Source organism: Diadema antillarum, unplaced genomic scaffold, assembly GCF_040938485.1.
Source record: "Diadema antillarum isolate AM-2024a unplaced genomic scaffold, OU_Dant_1.0 seq00001923_RagTag, whole genome shotgun sequence".
Classification (NCBI taxonomy): Eukaryota; Metazoa; Echinodermata; class Echinoidea; order Diadematoida; family Diadematidae; genus Diadema; species Diadema antillarum.
The window spans coordinates 36,033-56,259 of record NW_027272586.1 but is presented as its reverse complement, the minus strand read 5'-3'; the positions used below and the strand labels follow the sequence as shown (position 1 = coordinate 56,259).

Sequence of the window (20,227 nt, the reverse complement as noted above, 5' to 3'; positions counted from 1 at the left end):
ATATACATACATTTTGACCGGTCGTAGGATATTTAGTAGCCTAGAGTGAAGCGTATCAATATGGGAATTATTCGCTTCTCAAAAACAAGCGATGATTATTTTGATAGCCAAAGAAGGTAAAGATGTGTTGCAGAAAAAAAAAATGTTTATCGGCCCATTTCTTTGATGAAATTAATGTGGATTTTAAAATTCTTTCTGATACCCCGTCCAACCAGAGGCGGAATGAGCCGGAATGTCGTTGGAATGAAAATTCTTCCTGCATTCCTGCATATTCGAAGTGCATTCTAAAAATTTTGAAGACATTCTGAGTGTGTTCGGACCCATTCTTGAGGCCAGCTCGAATGTTTTACCCATGCCTAAAACATTCGAGGAGCATTCGAAATGGAAAGTATTGATCTGCATTCGAAGAGTATTCTAATTGGACTCTGATTGCACTCTGATTGCAGCCGCTTAATAGGAAATATCATTTCCTCTCCTCTCCTCTTTCTAGATGTTCAGTTTGTTTTATCGTATTTCCAGATGTTTGTACATGTGCGTTCACTTCATTTTTATATTTGATTGTATTACGTGTCCCGTTGCTGATCAGCCACAATTTGTAATATCTATTTTTAAACAAATTGTTTTCTTACTGTTGGTGTTGTTACCGTTGTTGATGTTGTTCATGTTTCATGGATTTTTACGAAAACAGAGCCCTGAGGAAGACCGGCAGTTAGTCTATTTTAAATCTGTGTGATTGTATGATATTATTTTATTTAAATACTTGATGTGTGTGATTACTTTATACTTTTTTGAAATGTAATATTTTATACTGTTTATATATTTCATTTCATGCTGATCAGGCTACTCTGGATAAAGAATTGCAATAAATAAATAAATAAATAAATAAATAAAATTGCATCATAAATATTCCAACGGCATTCTAAATATTCCCACGGCAGTCTAACAGCATTTGAAACAATCTTAACTTGAAACTGCAATTCAATCTGGTGTTAAATAGATTTGCACTTCTGCAAGAGTGAAATTTGATACAGGACTGTGATAGAATACTGTGAGACCAATTTTTTTTTTTTTTTTTATGTCGAGGTGTTATTTTCCGATATTTGTAATCAATTTAGGTAGTTTTCACGTAGGAAAACTTTTTGTTTTGGAGTTTGCATTACTATAGTGTTTCGATGTGTCAGTTTCTGATATTCGTAGTTTGTAGCTGTAACATTTATCGAATTACATATACTGTCGTACATGTTTTGAATTGATTGTAAGCGCTTTGGGCCTTGTGGGAAAAGCGCACTATAAATAATAGTAATAACAATAATAATAATAATAATAATAATAATAATAATAATAATAATAATAATGATAATAATAATAATAACAGAGACTCCAACTCTCCCGTTTTCGACGGGAGATCTCCCGCCGAAAACCCATTTTTGCAAAATCTCCCGTTCTCCCGTTTGAGATTTAATTTCTCCCGCCCTGGTTCTTTGTCTCCCGTTGGAAAGGATTTCTTACATATTTCTATCGTATGTTTACAAAATAAGCCTTAGATAGCGCCAGAGAGCATCTAGAATCCTGGGAATTTCGCGCTTCGCACACATCAACTTTACGTCTCCCGTTTGCTAGGGGTTTCAGGCGGGAGAATCTCCAGATCAGAAGGTACTTTGGGTTGGAGTCTCTGTAATAATAATAATAATAATAATGATAATAATAATAATAATAATAATAATAATAATAATAATAATAATAATAATATTCATGATCAATTTACATTGTTTTCACAATGGAAAACGTTATAATGTGACTTGGAGTTTGCGCGTTCGGGGTGTCATTTTCCGATGTTTGTAATCGATATAGGTGGTTTTCACATAGGATAGCGTTGTGTTTTTGAGTTTGCATTAATTAGTATTTCGGGGTGTCATTTCCCGATATTTGTAATCGATAATAGGTTGTTTTCGCATAGGATAGCGTTGTGTCTTGGAGTTTGCGTTGAGTTTGCATTAATTAGTATTTCGGGGTGTCATTTCCCGATATTTGTAATCGATATAGGTTTTTTTCGCATAGGATAGCGCTGTGTTTTGGAGTTTGCGTCGAGTTTGCATCAATTAGTATTTCGGCATTTATGATCGATCATTAATATCCGTATTTCTGGGCATCATTCTGCTTTACATTTTCTGAATTTTGAAAGCGAAATATATTCAAAACGATATCTATTTGGTCAAGAAATATGAATTTAATGATATTTTCATAAAATGTGTTTTTTTTTTTCAAGTTAGTGTTGACTGTTGAGCAGTTGCGTTAGTCATTCTTCGATAGAATGGATTTACTTGATCGATACTAGTTTTTGTTTCGAGAGGACTAACGTGAGAGTGGCCTCGGAAGAGCCAGGTCCAGGTACTGTAATTCACCCTAATTTTCACCGCTAATGGTTTGCATTAGTTCGCATTAATTAGTATTTTGCATTAGTTTGCATTGATTAGTAGTTTGCATTGAGTTTGCATTGAGTTTGCATTGAGTTTGTATTAGTTTGCGTTAGTTTGCATTAGTTTGTATTAGTTTGCATTAGTTTGCATTAGTTTGCGTCAATTAGTAGGACCGCTAGGATACGGACTATCCTCAACTCCTAAGAACGTGAGTATTCATCGTAAATTCGGGTAAATTTTAACGGCTAGTCTAGACTAGCATCGTCAGGATCTAGAACTACATTATTCGGGGGACACCCCCGAAACCCCCGAGAACAACGTAAGATACCACACTTCTCATCGCACAGAGCAAAGAAAACACACGTAAACAAATGCAATCGTCGACAGCCGAATCACGGACCGTATCGCAGATCGGATTAATATTTCAGATGGTTGCTATCGGCAAGCGTAATTACGCTCTTTTCAGAGCGATTTGCGCTCTCCGAGATTGGTTGCCGGTATTCTGTAATTTACCCTTAGTGTAGACCCTAACTTTCCTCGTAACAGGGACTATAATTTGTGGATAAGCTTCAAGTTCTACCGTCTCTTCGGAAATTCAGTTGACTTTATGGGGTTAACGACCCAACGAAATTCCGAACGGACGATCAGCCCCCAGTCCGATACTTGAAATATCGTGTTAGTGTCTTACTGCATTTCTATTCTAATCTGGAATTCTAACTCATGAACTTGCTAATGTTAGAACAATCTAGTACACGTACCAAAAGTAGTATAATCTAGATTTAGTGGCTTAGCGTAGTCTAGTCGCATCATGCGATGATTCATTACGACCGGACATCATAAGATGTCCATTGTCACCAATCGATCTAGACTTGAGTGGTGGGAACATGAATGATGACTAGGTCTAGACTATGACGTCTATGTTTCTAAATTATGGACACAGGTAATAGTAATACCATACGAATACTGTCAATAGTGTAGACCCTAACTTTCCTCGTTTGTTGTTTGTTTGTTTTGTGTGTGTGTATCAACGGCAACATGTTCAACACGTTGCCGTATCCTGGTTTCTTTCTGTAACTGTTTAGTGTTAGTCAAGGCGCTAATTCCTGTAAGAGGCTTAATTAAGGAGTTCGTTCAACCTTGACCGAAAGATCGGTCTGTATCTGTCCGTCGGGGAATGTTCCGCGGAGACTGCGTCTGGCTTCACGGATCCCCTCCGTATACAGACCGAAGTCAATGATTGCGGCTCCTGTGTGGAGCAGTCGCGCACTGATCAAACGTTACGATAAACCAAATTCCAGACAGCTTTTTTACATTCAAACAAGTTTGGCATGACATGACACATTATGCAACAATATTTGGGATAAATTTCTCAATTGTGCAATCGAAATACTCACATAAACTCGGTTATAACGCAGAAATTTTATCGATATCGCAACATCGCCGTTCGCAAGCTGTAAGTCGCCATTTTGAATCTGGAAGCCAATCACATGCGAGGTACGTGTTTTAGTAAAACAAACGCGTAGAAGCTACCTCGCATGTGATTGGCTAATAGATTCATACTGTATGTTTCTGCAGTTTGAACGTGACGACGCGACGGGCTGGTTGATGTGTGTTTTGCATTGTAAATTCTACCAAAATATTGGATTATTCATTAATCTGGTGAGTGTAGTCTATTCTTGAATAGTTGATTTAACTATTCAAGCTTCAATTTGCCGACCTAGGGCCGTGAATTAGACGCAATCGAGAAGGGTGAGGTACCTCACCCAATTTTCCATAGAGACAGTGGTTAAGAACATCCACACAGCAATGGGTACTACAACCTTCCGTCTGTCTACGGAGGACAGCGTTAAAGGGTGTGTACAGTTCTGGTCGAGGTGAAGATTTAGCTTTTAACATTTTGTGAGATATTCAGAAACCACTCTATGAGATGTCAAGGAGCATGCAGTTCTAAAAGGTATCAAAAGTTTATTCGATGAAAATCGGTTTTGAAATGGCTGAGATATCCAAAAACAAAGTGAAACAAAGAGATACTAATAAAGTTGGGGCATGTCGCCTTTTATTATTAGCACTTTTTTGGATATCTCAGCCATTTGAAAACCAATTTTCATCAAATAAACGTTGAATCCTTCTTAAAATTACATGCTCTTTCATATTTCATAAGAGGCTTTTCATTATCTCACTTAGTGCTCAAAACATGAAACCCTACCTCAACCAGTACTGTACAGTCCCTTTAATGGCAAAATATAAAAAGAGTCCTCCGGACAGACGGATCTTTCTGGAGGACAGCGTTAATGGCAAAATATAAAAAGAGTCCTCCGGACAGACGGATCTTTCTGTCTAGTTCAACCCACCCCGCAGAAAAGGTTTGACCAGACAAGGTGGTAGATGGGACCTCTATGAACATCCCCAGGTAGTAGTCCAGGCTAGGCTCCATAGAAAGTGCACCTAACCTTGTTTTTTGATATATACAATGTTTTTTGATGGTTTCTTGTCAATTCGAGGGTGCTGATTCCAAATCCGATTGATGCCACTCGCGTAACCTTGAGCATTTTCGGCAAAACGCAAAAATCCAAAATGGCCGCCAGATATGCTAATTTGGCCATGATAATCCCAATTATGTCAATTTTATGACAAATTATTCCATCAAAGTTTTTTAAATTTTTGTTCCCTGAGTAATTCTACTTGCACATGCAAGAAATTTTTCATTTGAAGAGATATATTTAGTATTTTAAGCTTATTTTCAATTCAAAATGGCCGCCACTCCTGTACTCACAAATATGCATAGAAATAGAAGACGAATTTTCAGTCACATACCTACGCTTTTATCAAGTTTTGCATGTGCAATGCAAATCTGATGAGTGCCACTAGCAAAGCAAGCAAACAAACAAGCAAACAAACAGAAAGTTTATTGTTTTTAGGCTTATTATTCTTCTTAATACAAAACTTCAAAATGGATGCCACTCATATACCCCTGCACAATATGAACGGCAGAGCGTGTGAAATAAACACATTTTCTTTTTTTTTCTGTCATTCAGGTACACTGTTTACCAATTTGTGTGCTGATTAAAAATCAGAAGGTTGTTACTAACAAAGGCTGTTTTATTTTTTGATGCAAACATCCAAATTTTGCTACCTCAATATGAATTTTTCCGTAGGTATTTGGAAAAATCCACCAAAACTTGAATTGACGCCAACATCAAGATCGTTTATCAGGAATTATTAGATATGAACATTTGATACTTACTTGCCTTGAGATGTTCAACATCAAAATATTCATTCTGATTTACTGAATTAAAAGGCTGAATCCTAGATGACACAAATGAAATTTCCAATTAATAGCTGTCCTGTTCTACATTATCTAAAAGCGATATTATACAAACTTTTCAGTCCCCTCATCCGAGAAAGAACATGAGGCAGGGGAAAGTGCAAAAAGGGACCACCTCACTTCCTGTTGTCAAATCTCTGAAATGAAAACAATGCCCCAAAGTTTTTAATGTTAACCCAGATGAATTATATATGGTAGATGAATTTTACCACCGTTTTTTTTTCGGAGTGAATGTGTTTGAGTATAGGCCTATGATTTCGAGGGAGACTCTGAGATCTGTACAGTGCTGCCTCATTCTGAAAGCAGTGTTATAACAACTTCACACTGCTTGTCTTTAATCTTCAGCATTTGCAGATTCAGGATTGCTCTCGGTAACCAGACCAGCTGTGTTAGGACTCTGAATGATGGCCTCCTTAATGGTGGCTATAAACTAACTCCACTAGAGGTCTTTTTAACATAATATTTGGTGACATTACATTCACTTCACGTAGGAAGTTTGCAGATGATCTTGCCTTTACGTCTCATAGAAAGTCCTTGGATGACATGAGCCGAGTACTGACCCATCTCAAGACAATAGTGGAGTACTTCATCTTCTGGATACTTTGCCCCAACCTTTATTAGATTATCATCAGACCCATGCCTTCCATCTTAGTAACCATCTTGCCAACGCTATGTTTAAGGTAGCCCTCTGTGGCAAGCCTTCCAAGCATTGGCTAAGGAAGTCCACCATCCTTCACTGGCACTCGATCACTCTCCCTCACACTGGAAGGAAAGGATGGCAAGTGTCACCAGTGCCGTCAACGCATACCCTGACCTTCCAAACACGATAGCATGGGGGGGGGGGCATTTCATGAAGCGTTTTGTCTGACAAATTTGCTCTCAGCCAATCAGATGCAAGGATTTAATAGCTTATAACAGTTTCTCAAAAAGAAAAGATCTGCCAAAACACTTCATGAAATGCCCCCTTGAACAACCTGACATCAATGCGCCTGAAATCCCACAAGCCTAGATTTCCCTACTGTAACTTTAAAGCTTTGACCCCAAAACAGGTTGGGACATATGCTGGTCTGATGTCATCTCTGATACCACCCAAGTTACCTACAACACTGTCTCTGGCCTGGCAACAAAGCCACAGGGCTTCAACGGGTGGTGATCAAGCAAGTCTTCATGTCTTCATCCTGTTTCTGTGGCAAATAATCGCCCTCTGACCCCTGAGGAAATGCTGAACATCACCAGATGTGGTTGCAATTAAAACAATTGCAGGACTGATATGCATCTTTAGCCTGAGAATTCTGCAAATTTGGGGCTGATGTCGCCTGCTGCTAAACATAAAATTTAAGGGTTCTTTAAAGACAATAAAAATGACAGTTTTGGTTTTAAGACAAGACTGAATGAGATCATGATGTCAAAGTGTATATTATCAACACCTTGGAACTGTGAGAGAACTGAAAGAGGCACCTCACATTGCTTCTTGGTTGATGTTTAATGAACAGTTTGTACGGTATTGCATTAGCAGGGGCGGATCCAGGGAGGACCGCAACCGGCGCACGCCCCCCCCCCCCCTTTATTTTTTGTTGAAACACAAGAAATAAAAAAAAAAAAATGGGGGAGGGGTGCGTGCGCCCTCCCCCTTTAATTTTGTAAACGCGCCCCCTCTTTACGGAATTCCTGGATCCGTCCCTGCATTAGGACAGTTTCATTTATGCCTTCAACAGTTTTTGTTGTTGTTTTAATTCAAGAAGAAAATCAGGTTTGCTCGATACTATCAAGGCGGCACTTCTAAATTAAATCATATCAAAGTAATGGAGGTTATGATCCATTTCGAACTCGCCTCAGGACTCCTCCCTCCTCCCCCCCCCCCCCCCCTCAACTCCTTGCTGGAAAAAAAATCTACAATGTAAAGGGTTTTTAGTTGTGTCATTAATGTCCGATGTGTTTTTGTCTGCAACCATGTGTCTCTGCACTTACTGTATAGGATTTTTCTGTACTTTGTTAGTATGGTTTTAGGGGAATGCATAATACAAGCTTTGCTTTATAGCTTCCCCTCCATTTTCAACATTATTTGATAAATACCATGTATCTAGGCTCCTTAATATATTGTGTTAGTATTACATTTTTATATTCAACCGGCATGTAAAATATGGTGGTATATTGATTCCTTGCGAGACGTTTAGTGAACTCAGTATATTGTTGAGACTTTTTTGAGACAAAATGAAATATATAAGAAATTGTGTTCAACCTCGTAAGGTTTATGAATATTAAATGCTCATAAGGGAGAGGCCCCCTAATATTGTAAGTGACACCCAACATATTGCACGTGCAACACTTTATAATAGCGTAGGTACGGGAAATACAGTAAATTTGTTCTATATTTCCATGCATATGTTTTGCCATTCATACAGTACATAAGCATAAGAATGGCGGCCATTTTGAATAAAAAAATGAGCTTTAAATGCTTAATGAACCTATATGAAATGAAAATTCGCTTGCAAATGCAGATGGAGGAACTCTAGGAACAGAAATGTACAAAGTTTGGTGGAATCATTGGTCATATAATGCACATTAATGTGTTTATCACGGCCGAATTAGCATATCTGGCGGCCATTTTGGATTTTTGCATTTTGCCGAAAATGCTCAAGGTTACGCGAGTGGCATCAATCGGATTTGGAATCAGCACCCTCGAATTGACAAGAAACCATTAAAAAACATTGTATATATCAAAAAACAAGGTTGGGTGCCTTCTAGCCTGGACTATAGTATGTGGTTCCAAATTGTGGTGTCAGTAGAATTTTACTGGCCACTTTTCATCATGATTTGTTGGAACAAACGTAAAAGAGTCTGCGCACGCCAAGACTATTACACGCACCACTAGCACTGCTACAGGCGCCAGTGCCAGTGCTGCGTGTAGTAGTCTTAGCGCGCATATACTTTTTCTTCGATAAGCAAGGGTTTTGCCTGCAAACTAACTTTTCACGCCAAGCTGGGTTCCGTGTAGTGCAGTTTCTAGCCGTTTTTATTTCGTCTTTATTTCAAGAATTCAAGCAAGCCGAGTGAAAGCGCATACCCGGTGATTGTGACGACCGAATCGCAATCACTGAGTGTGTGCTCTCACTCCACTTAGCGCAATATATACAGCGGGCTTCTACATAATACACAAGCTGCAACTCAGACAAATAAAGACGGAAAAAACGGCTAGAAATTAAGACTAGGGTTGGTAAACGCTTGTCGCTATTTGGGGCACTGAAAACGACAAACTCACACAGTTTTTGCATTTATTTCATGAAGAATTCATCAAAACTGCATAGAACTATATATGTACATGTTGCTAGAGATGTCATCCATACAGTGGGATTCATTGTAAGTTATAATATTGTGCATGGTTACCATGGTAACTGGATGCCTAAAGGTGACTGGTAACCCCCAAAATGCCTCCTGCTGCTGCAAACATTTTTTTTTTTATCTTATAGATGCAATAAAAAAGCACACAATTTCTTATTGATTTTCGTTAAAAGTTTTCCCTGTTGCCATGGCAACCAGTATTATCCAATCAGAATTTAGTTGTCAATAACTAAAGCCCATAATTTCAAAAAGCTCAATACGCATGTCCTTCCTTCTGCATAAAGTGTACGACATCAGGTATATGTGAAGAATATTTTGAAGCATTCTCAAGTTACAGCAAAATTTGTAAGCAAAGGCATAATAAACGGCCATTGAAAGAAAGATATCATTTTCGAATAGTAAAATGCATGAAAAAGTTGCATCCGTCGTACTTTCAACACAAATTTGACTTCAACGCATAGGCAAATGTATATAGTTTTCAATAATGTATGGACACAAATTTCCCTTAAAAATAAGATGAATACAGAAAGCAAAGCCAATATTCTATAGTGGCTCTTTCGAGTATTTACAGAGCGATGGTTATTCAAAACAATCCTGGAAAAGAGCAGAGGAAAGCAATTGATTGTTTATGTTCTTAAAGGAAGTTTATTCAAGAATACCGATAAATTCCTTTCTAAAGAAGGAATATACACGTGCGCTGGATTATCCATCAAAGAATTAAGCGTACTTTTGTGTTCATTAGCTATTGTAAAAAATATATATACATATATATATATATATATACGTATATAGAATAAAATGAAATATTATGATATGTAGATTTTATTCAAAATGTGCAGTAATGAATTAATGCTGAGGAGAGAATGAGGGAAAAATCTTGGGCGTCTTTTCACTTTTTATCCAGACTAATTTTACAGTGTAGAGCTCATCTACAATGACTGATGTGCACGAAAGGCAAAAGAAACAAACTTGTCTAAATTCCAGATATTTTTGGGAGTTACCAATCACCTGTAGGCATCCGGTTACCATGGTAACCATGCACAATATTATACCTTACAATGTATCCCATTGTATTGCTGACATCTCTAGCAACATTTACATATAGTTTTAAGGCGTTCCGATGAATCCTTCGTGAAATAAATGCAAAAACTGTGATAATTTTGTCATTTTCAGTGCCCCAATAGCGACAAGCGTTACCGACCCTAGTCTTAATTTCTAGCTGTTTTTATTTCGCCTTTATTTCTCTGAGTTACAGCTTGTGTATTGTGCAGAAGCCCGCTGTATTGCGCTAAGCCGAGTGAGGGTGTATGCTCAATGATTGCCACAAAAAACGGTTCGGGCGTCACAATCGCTGGGTATGCACTCTCACTTGGCTTGCTTCAACTCGGAGAAATAAAGACGAAATAAAAACGTCTGGAAACTACACTACACCGACCCCAGCTTAGCGTGAAAAGTTAGTTTGCACGCAAAAACCGATGTTTGTCGCGGAAAAAGTCTTTGTACGCTAAGACTATAACACGCACCACTGGCATTGGCGCCTGTAGTAGTGCTAGTGGTAAGTGTAGTAGTCTTAGTGTGCGCAGACGCTTCCTCTAAGAATATGGTCATGTCGCAACTAAAATGGCCTGTAAAATTTCATTGATACCACAATTTGATATCACAAACTACCTAGGGGTGTTCCAGAGGGTCCAACCGACCACCCCATGCAGTCAAACCTTTTCTGCGGGGTGGGTTGAACAAAGTCATTTTTTCTGGGTCGCTGCGCCTGGACTACTGGTTCCACTTAAGTTATGGCCTGGGCAGGTTGTTAGTTTATAGTTAAAGGACAAGTTCACCTTCATAAACATAAGGATTGAGAAAATGCAACAATATTTAATAGTAGAACACATCAGTGAAAGTTTGAGGAAAATTGGACAATCGATGCAGAAGTTATGAATTTTTAAAATTTTTGTGTTGGAACCGCTGGATGAGGAGACTACTACAGCTTGTGAGTCATATGCGTACAACAGTATAAAGAAAATGTAAAAGGAAATTCAACATATTTTCACTTTTTTCGCATAATAAAAGAGCACTTGACTTGCCTCTTTCTAAAGGCAGGGGGAATAATATTACCCATAACATTTGTCGGTAACAAGTCAGGGGAATGTGTTTGTGAAATTCTCTTTATGTTTTCCTTATATTGTTGTACGCATGTGACATCTAAGTTATTCATACACTGCAGTAGTCTTCTCATCCAGCGGGTACTGCACAAAAACTTCAAAAATTCATAACTTTCGAACGGATTGTCTGATTTTCCTCAAACTTTCAATGATGTGTTCTACTAATATTGCTACATTCTCTCAATCCTTATGTTTATGAAGGTGAACTTGTCCATTAAGTACCCAGAACTCGAGTCAAGTTCGTGAGTTACATTCTGTTGTATCAAAATGATTCTACAACAAGTTTGATCGTACATGTAGAAACCATGCAATTAGAAAATATTTCTGGAGATCACAGGTCAGAGTGACTACACACATGCATAGATATAGATCTAACATTTCTGTTTGTTACCTCTGCCAAGGGAGGAGGTCGTATTTTCTTTGGCATTTGTTTGTTTGTTGGTTTGTTTGTTCATCTTTGTGCAAAATAATTCAAAAAGTTGTAAACGGATTTGGATGAAACTTGCACTGCAGGAAAGGTTGGGAATCAAGTAACGGATGATTAAATTTTGGTAGTGATCCAGGAATTTTGTGGATTTTATGACGGATTTTCAATATTTTGGCAGGTAGGGTCGATGAACTTGAGACTTAAGAGTTCAAGTTGCACATTTTTTTAAGGTTTTCATCAGCACACTTAAGTGCATGCTCTTGTTTCTGCTAGTGCTAAGATGAGGCGTGCCACGCAGCTGGAAGTTGATGACATAACATTTTTACAAAATATTTCTAAATTGAGAAATCGGGCGACTTTCAGCATCCATACGTATGGGTGTAAGTCACTGATCTCTATGGAAGAACAAGATCAGTGGTGGGAATAAGGTTGAGCTGCTTAGCGGAGGTCTGCGCTCTCAGAGCTCAGAGTCCTTCTCTAGTTTGTTTAGTGTGTTTGTTTCAAGTTTGGGTGGAAGGCACACATGGACTTCTTGCCTCTTTGTGACACATAACCAAAGCAAGAATGTTGTTTACTCATTCTCCCAATTTGTTCCTCTTTCTTTGCACCGTCCTCGCCCTCAACAACAGGGAAATACTTAAGTGTAGATCATGCCACAAAACCCTGCTAGCTAGGTGAAGGTTCAAGTGGTGTACCAGATACAACGTTGGAGCACAGACAATTGGCATTTTGTGAAGTTCACTTTTATCCCAGTTTTCCAGTCAAGATGGTGCGCAGTGAGTACATTACCGACTTTTGTATGTTGTAACCCAAAAAGCCCTGAAATGCCATCTTGAGAAAATAATAATAACAGAGGTAAATTTGTCTAATGGGATGAGTAGAGAGACGAAGTATGATAATAATAGGAATAATTACATTGACAGTAATAATAAACAGTCTTTATATATGCACATTTCCAATATGATTCTGATCAATGCATTTAATAAAGTAAATTGTCACAAAGCAAGCTCAGAAAGTACATAAAAACTTTTTCATTCATTTATTTATTTATTTATTTTTTTCATTCATTCATTCATACATTCATTCATTCATTCATTCATTCATTCATTCATGTATTCACATATCAATTTGTGTTTTGCCATGAATGTATAGTCACAGAAGACATGGTTCGGAAGAGAGCGGAGCACAATGAGATGCAAATATCAACTCTGGAAGAAGTGTCGCTTCATCAACAAGATATAGAAAAGTAAGTCAAATTTGCCAATGAGAGGAATGGATTTATTTGTTGTTATCAGTCAATGTTGAAGAGAGCTTTGCTTTCCCAGTGTAAAGAATGGTCACTAACTCCGTTGTATTTGTAGCATGATGCACTGAAATCCCTGTTAGATTGATTCTCAGCTGACAATCTTGCTTTCAGCTTTCATGCACTGACAATCTTGCTTTCAGCTTTCATGCACATACTACTACATGCACTATACACTGTATACTGTGCATGTAATATAACAGTCACATGACCACGACAGCTCTTTTTTTTCCCCCTTTGGAATGCCTGTGGTACAACACAATATTGGTCTAGATTACTCTAATGTAAATAGCCATCATTTGTCAGACTTCATTCATATTTTACCAAGCTCTTAAGTTTGTTTCTCTGTATTCTTTTAAAGATGAATATTTCATTTACGAAAAACGAAAGAATTAAAGAAAGAAATCTGTAAAAAAATGACATGGGTTTGTATGGTGGTTGTATACTGTGTAAGCTCAATAATGCATATAATCATTTGACTGATCTTGTGTTTTTGTGATTTTGTGCTATTTTCATATCAATTCAGGATTGAATTTCTGGACAAGTGGTGCAGAGACCTGAAGATTCTGTATCTTCAGAGTAATCTAATTCCTAGAATAGGTGAGTAATATTGTATACACTATTGTTTCCTTTGCTTTTGTAGAGTACCTACATACAGTGTACGATTTAATGGATCTGGGATGAATGGATGTTAAGTTTTGGAAAATATGTGAATGGAATTAATTAGATTTTTTTTTGCAAAGGGGATATTCTGAATGTGGAATTTACAATGGTTATATTTGGGGTTTTTTTTTGTTATGATTAATGAAAGATGCACATAATTGATTCATTGCTAATGAAATGATAGTCCTTGATCTGCACCAAACTTACTGTTGGTGGAAATATAATTGAATCTTTAAAACTATTGGCGATCAATGGATACAATGCAAATTTGGTTTTCAAATGGAGACACAATGTGACCGTACAACTGAAGTTTCTCCAAAGCTTATCAGAATTTTAGTTGTATTTGATATGCTCATTTGCAAATGTGTTCTGTTCAAAGCATTATTCTTATACTGTGATTTGTTTATCTATCTATTTATTTATTTATTTATTCATTTATTTATTTATTTGTTTATTTATTAATTCTGCAAGTGATATTCCTTTGTATTCTTATTTCACAGAAAATGTAGGTCACCTCAAGGAACTGTATTTATTTATTTATTTATTTATTTATTAATTCTGCAAGTGATATTCCTTTGTATTCTTATTTCACAGAAAATGTAGGTCGCCTCAAGAAACTGGAGTACCTGAATCTCGCCCTCAATAACATTGAAAGGATTGAAAATCTGTCAGGTGAGTCTCAGTAAGACTCCATTACTAATCTCCCCCCCCCCCCCCCCACCATAGACAAGGACATAGTCAAACAAACAAACAAACAAATGAATGCACAGTGAATGAAGTACTGAGATAATGAGACTAACAATTGGTTACTTGTAATTGTACTTGACAAGTTTAAGAGCAATAACCATCCAAATATACTGGTTTATCTGGTGTGATCCAGCAATAAACAACACAAGCTGAAGCCGAGACATGTGTGCAGAGATCTGCACTTGTAAACCTGTAGAACTTTATTCAGTGAAATGCTGCAAGTGTAGAGGATGTAGAATTGGTCAAGGAAGAAGCGATGTGAGTTTGATGTAGAGTCCAGTGTCATGGGCGTAAGACATGATGCAAAATTCACATTTCACACGGCAACTCCCATGTAATGTTGAATCACATTTTTGTACTAGGTAATCCTGTATCATAGGGATAATCCAGAAATCTGGTTTTGCAATCAAATTTGACAGTAATGTAAAAGTCAATGTCTAATTTCAGTGCATGTGAAGTTTCATTTTTTACCATTAATTAGTCTAACTAAAATATTTTATGAAAAGGAAGTCGGTCGCAGCGTGAATGTATGATCAGTAGAATGGTTTATTGGGATCAAAGTTCTCTCTTATTTTGGCAGAAGGGAAGGCAAACAAGTATGACAGCATGATAAATTGTACATTGTAGTGAAGTATGATTAAGATGACATTTTTCACATCATATGATGACCTGTATAGGATGTGAATCACTGAAGAAACTTGACCTGACAATGAACTTTGTTAGAGAAGTGACAAGCATAGAGTCTCTTCAGGACAACTACAATCTCAGAGAAATGTAAGTCATATGTTGCTCCATCGAAGATTTTTTTTTTTTTTTTTGGTGTGTGTGTAGTGTGTGTTGTAGTGTTTATGCTTCACAGGCAATTGCTGTATTGAGTTTCTTGACATCTGCATTAGTTGTAATGGTTTGTACGATTCCATGACATTTGCTCTTGCAACTTTTGCTTCCATGAAATATCTGCACGCTAAGCCAAAGCATAATTTCTACCCACAAACATAACCCTAACCCTAATCCTAATATCAAACTAAACCTAAAACCCTATCGCAACCCCAATCCTAACCCTATAGTCCTCGGAGAAAATTAGACTGAGCAATTGTCGCAGGAGCAAATTTCTTGCCACTGATATATATATTCTGACCATTCTCAGGATTTTCCACTGTTTAAAGACTGGGTATGTATAACATAGGATCTTTGACCCCTACTATGTTTTGTTCCAAGCTTTCCACACACAGGAGAGTGATTTCTTTGTGATTGGCATAGATTTCTGGACAGTAATTGTCAATGAGGAGAGATTACCAAATCCCCCTAATCCCCCTAATCACTATTGTATGATAATGGCCTTCCTGTTAGATTAAGGCACACGTGAGTGGGCTTCCTATTGTACACCTAGGTCATGTTGAATTGGGTAATGATTGTTGATGAATAACCGTGGCAGGCTCCACTATAGTAAAGGGTGAATCTCTCTGTACAGAAGTATCACTATAGGAAGTTAGATAGGGATGGTGACTCTGTGAGCACATGCGTATCTACATTTTACATTTAGTTGATAAAACAACATAATTTGAACTGATAGATGAAACGTACTAACAGCATGAAGAGCCATATTTTAATTTTGTTTGTGCAGTACGTAAAAACAAATAATGTGGAAAAAACAACAACAATGATGTCTGCAATGTTGCGAAAAACATCATGTATTTGAAAAAAAAAAAAAATCTTGGTTCATTATTCATGTTTTTTTTTCTCGCTTCCCTTGTAGGTTTTTGACAGGCAATCCCTGCACGGAGTATGAAGGCTATAGGCAGTATGTCATTGCTACACTCCCACAGCTGGAGGTAAACCAGCGATTATTACTCTTGTCTTGCTTTTTTTTTTTTAATCTTCAAATTCTTACAATTACATTTATGATGAAGATAATGACTGTGATGATAATAGTTTCTATCAATATTATATTGTCATCATTATTACTTTGTCATTATTATGATTATGATGATGATGACTATGATGATGATGATTACCAGTATTATATTTGTTATTATTGTTATTCTCATAATTGTCATAATTGCCATTACCAGGTCAATCATGAGTGAGTCCCTTTTCAGCAAATTTCCTAGTCTAAGATCTCAAGTGCCCCCCCCCCCCCAAAAAAAGGGACAAGAAGAAAAATGCAACTAATTGGAAAACAACCTAAACAAAGTAAAAATCCAAAACAAAAACTAAAACAATGAATTTTGACAACCCAGCAACTTATACAAGAAACAAGCAAACAAATACGACAGTGTGAGATGAGAGTCTGCCGATGACTGAACAATTGGAAAAATATGATAATATCCCACTAACATTTGTTGAGGTACTAAAGTTTGTACATAAATACATACTGTGTCCTCATCTGCGAAAGTTTAAAGGTGCAGTCCCACTGTAGGTAGTCCAGCGGGTATAAACTCAATCTTGTATAAGTATTCTACTTTTACAGTATCCATCTTCTGATGTTGGTGTTGTGGTTACTTTGTTTTGTTTTGTTTTGTTTTGTTTTGTTTTTACTCTGTGTGATAATTTGTTGTTTGAACTGTGGAAATCATAAATGCATTCATAATGTTCTTATGTATATATTATGTTTCTTGTCAGAGATTGGATGGAAAGGAGATTGAGAAATCGGAGAGGATTGGCGCCATCCAGGACTTTCATGCGATCCGTCCCCAAATCCTGGAGCAGCAGAGAGAGTATCAGTTGAAGAGGGTGAGTAGGGAGTGACCGGTCATCTGAGAGTGACCAGTCTCATGGTAAAAGGTTTAAAGGGATGGATATAGTTTTGGTTGAGAGCTGGCTTTAGGTTTCTAACATTTTTGGTGCAATAATGAGAAACCTCTTATGAAATATGAAAGAGCATGTAATTCCAAGAGAAATTCAACTTTTATTTGATGAAAATTGGTTTTGAAATGGCTGAGATATCCAATACAAGCGATACTAAAAAAAAAAAAGGTGGGATCCATCTGTCATTAGTATATCTTTGTTATACTTTGTTTTTGGATATCTCGGCCATTTCAAAACCGATCGACATCAAATAAACTTTGAATTCCTCTTAAACCTAACTAGGCCGGGGGGGGGGGGGGGGCCTCCGAGGCCCCCCCTCCCCCCTCGGCGTTTCGCGCAATGTATCGCTAACGCGAAAAGCTATCGCCGCGACTTTTCGTGACTTTTTTTTTTCGAGTCTCCCGCATCTTTTGACACCAAATTTGCGACGCCCAGGCGCGCGGTTCCGAAGTTGCGCACAAATATGTACGTGCATGTCAGCCCAAAAATTGCTCAAAAACGTGAATTCATGTACAATTTCAATGCAAACTGTGCTTACAGGCAAATTTCATAAAAGTATGATTATTTTGGGGTTTTATTGATTAAAATCAATTAATAACATATTTTCTTGTTCGTAAAAATGTCGCGGACAAGTTTCAATGAAAAAACAATGAAAAACATAAGTAAAAAAACAAAGAAATACATAAGAAATTCAAAAAACAATAAAATACTTAAGAATTTTTTTCTGATGGCACAATTTTTTTCTCTTATATTTGCTCAGGACACTAAAAAGAATATTTACACAAAAGATGTGTCCATTTTGAGCTTTATTTATTGATTTATACCAAATTGTCTGATTTCATGCATCATTATGCATAAATTAGCATAATTTAGCATAAATGATAATTTTTTTTTAAATTTAACTTCGTAGTACTTTAGATTACATCATAGGCAATGTGTGTGTCAATTTTCGTCGCGATCGCGCGGTCAACGGCCGAGATCTGGGGGGGGGGGGGGGGCCTGGGAGGCCCCCCCCCCCCCCCAAGGGTAATATTATTCCCCCTGCCTTCTGAAAGAGAGAAGTCGAGTGTTCTTTTGTTATGGGAGAAAAATGGAAATATGTTGAATTTTCTTTATTCTTTCTTTATATCGTTGTACTCATGTGACATCACAAGCTATGGTAGTCTTTTCATCCAGCCGTGACTGAGCAAAAACTTCAAAAATTCATAACTTTTGAACGGATCGTCCGATTTTCCTCAAACTCTCATTGATGTGTTCTACTAATATTGCTGCATTCACTCAACCCACATGTCTATGAAGGTGAACTTGTCCTTTAAGGTTTAGTAACAGCCAAACTTCTTACTCGTCCTTCCACTCTTAGGCAGACTTTCACAGTTAGGAAATGTTGATGTAACGGCAAGAGAAATGCTAGCCCCTTTGAAGGACTAGTCCTGACCATACTCCAGCAGGTAACTAGATGCCAAATACATATTATAGTGAAATCAACTCATCCTCAACTGGCTAAAAAAAAGAAGAGAAGTGCAGCCACAAGTAAATGGAAGGTCTAAAGTGAAATGCCATGCCATGTTCTAGTTGGCTTTGATGAATGGAGGGAAGTTGAATAAAAAGAATGGTGGAGGTTTCATCAGGATTGGACCAAAAAGCAGAAAGTTATGGAAATTTAATAATTCTCATATTTTATGAAACAGTGAAAGTAGAAACAATTTTGTATACACAGAACAGTAAACTGTGATGTACTATCACGTCTTCTTTTAAGACTATTTCTTATCATAAGCCATTTTCCATTGATATTTTGTATTTATATGGTATGAAACTATTATCAACATTGCATTATGGCTATCATTTGCTTATTCTTCTGCTTTCTCCTCCCCGTCATGATTTGGAAAATCTTGTATACCCTTCACAACTACTTTATTCATACTAAATATGTGTTGCTGGGTTTTTTTTTTCTGATAACGTAGCAGGTGAAAATCATTTCTCCTTTGGATATTGCTTTCACAAATCAATCCCGTCAGGATTCCAACATTTATCGCGGAGGTGTTATTGTGATGTTCGAAAGTTTGCATGTTGATATCAATAGGGTGTTGTTATCTCTGCGGACTCCCCTCATTAGTGAGGGCATATGAATTCGAGATCAATCAATTCAATTTTTATAAAAATCAGAGCTGATCTTTTTGCCATAAAGTCTGTTTTAGACGAAAAAATAAGCATAAAGTACAAAGTATAAAGTCGCAAAACATTCTCATTTTCCCCTTTCATATTGTCCTCGTTCATCCGAACCCGTTTTCTATTTCTTGTACGGTTTGTTTTCTCTTTCCTTTATCGAAAGGCTATAAAATACTTTTAGAAGATTCCTGTTTTGTTGTTGTTATTGTTTTTTGGGTTTTTTTTTTTTTTTTTGGTGAGGGCAGAACTTTTCCTACTTTTCAACAATAGACGTAATTGCTCTTCTTTCTCCTGTCTACGTATAATTACATTGTCAATGTTTAGACAATTTAAGATTTACTTTTTTACTAACAGAAAATAGTAACAGCAAGTCACATAATATCACCACTCTTTCCCCATGTCTTCTTCTCTATGCCTGTACTATCTATGGAGACACTATGTCACCATCATTACATATCTTCACACGCCGGTCATGAAACTTATTCCTTTGTTTGCTTGAGGTGCCGAAAACTCCCTTGTGTTGTACACACTATCCAAAGTCTCTGGCACAGAAATAGTTACGCATAGTTTTTATGTCAGCAACGCCACCCCCCCCCCCCCCCTCCATGAAGAAAAAGAAAGATGAAAGAAATTAAATGAAAGAAACGTCGTACTGCAACTTGGTCAGTTACGAAACAGTTCAGTAATTCAAATTTATCCCCAGGGGAACATCTCATGTCTCACTAATAACAGAGCATGCATATCATCTTCATTACAAAATAAAGACTTAAATCTGTCACGATGATTGTGATACACCTCGATATAGCGTACACATATGGACGGGTAAAACAATAAATGAGGAAATCGTCAAAACGTCTCCACAGGAACGCAATT

At 37.2% G+C, this 20,227-nt stretch overlaps 1 protein-coding gene across 1 annotated transcript; it reads left to right on the top strand.

The window, feature by feature from the left end:
* The first annotated feature begins 12,360 nt into the window (after positions 1-12,360).
* LOC139713202 (dynein axonemal assembly factor 11-like) lies at positions 12,361-17,128 on the top strand. The gene is made up of 7 exons (XM_071624951.1): positions 12,361-12,443; positions 12,820-12,913; positions 13,497-13,570; positions 14,228-14,305; positions 15,058-15,154; positions 16,137-16,212; positions 17,003-17,128. Exons 1-7 carry the CDS (start codon positions 12,434-12,436, stop codon positions 17,126-17,128), a joined length of 555 nt encoding a protein of 184 aa, XP_071481052.1. The 5' UTR covers positions 12,361-12,433.
* Positions 17,129-20,227: the final 3,099 nt, after the last annotated feature.

Bases quoted from the DNA above. Each gene is read 5' to 3' on its own strand.
- LOC139713202 (XM_071624951.1), top strand. The intron at 13,571-14,227 runs GTGAGTAATATT...CTTATTTCACAG, and splicing joins TAATCTAATTCCTAGAATAG to AAAATGTAGGTCGCCTCAAG. The intron at 16,213-17,002 runs GTAAACCAGCGA...GTTTCTTGTCAG, and splicing joins CTACACTCCCACAGCTGGAG to AGATTGGATGGAAAGGAGAT.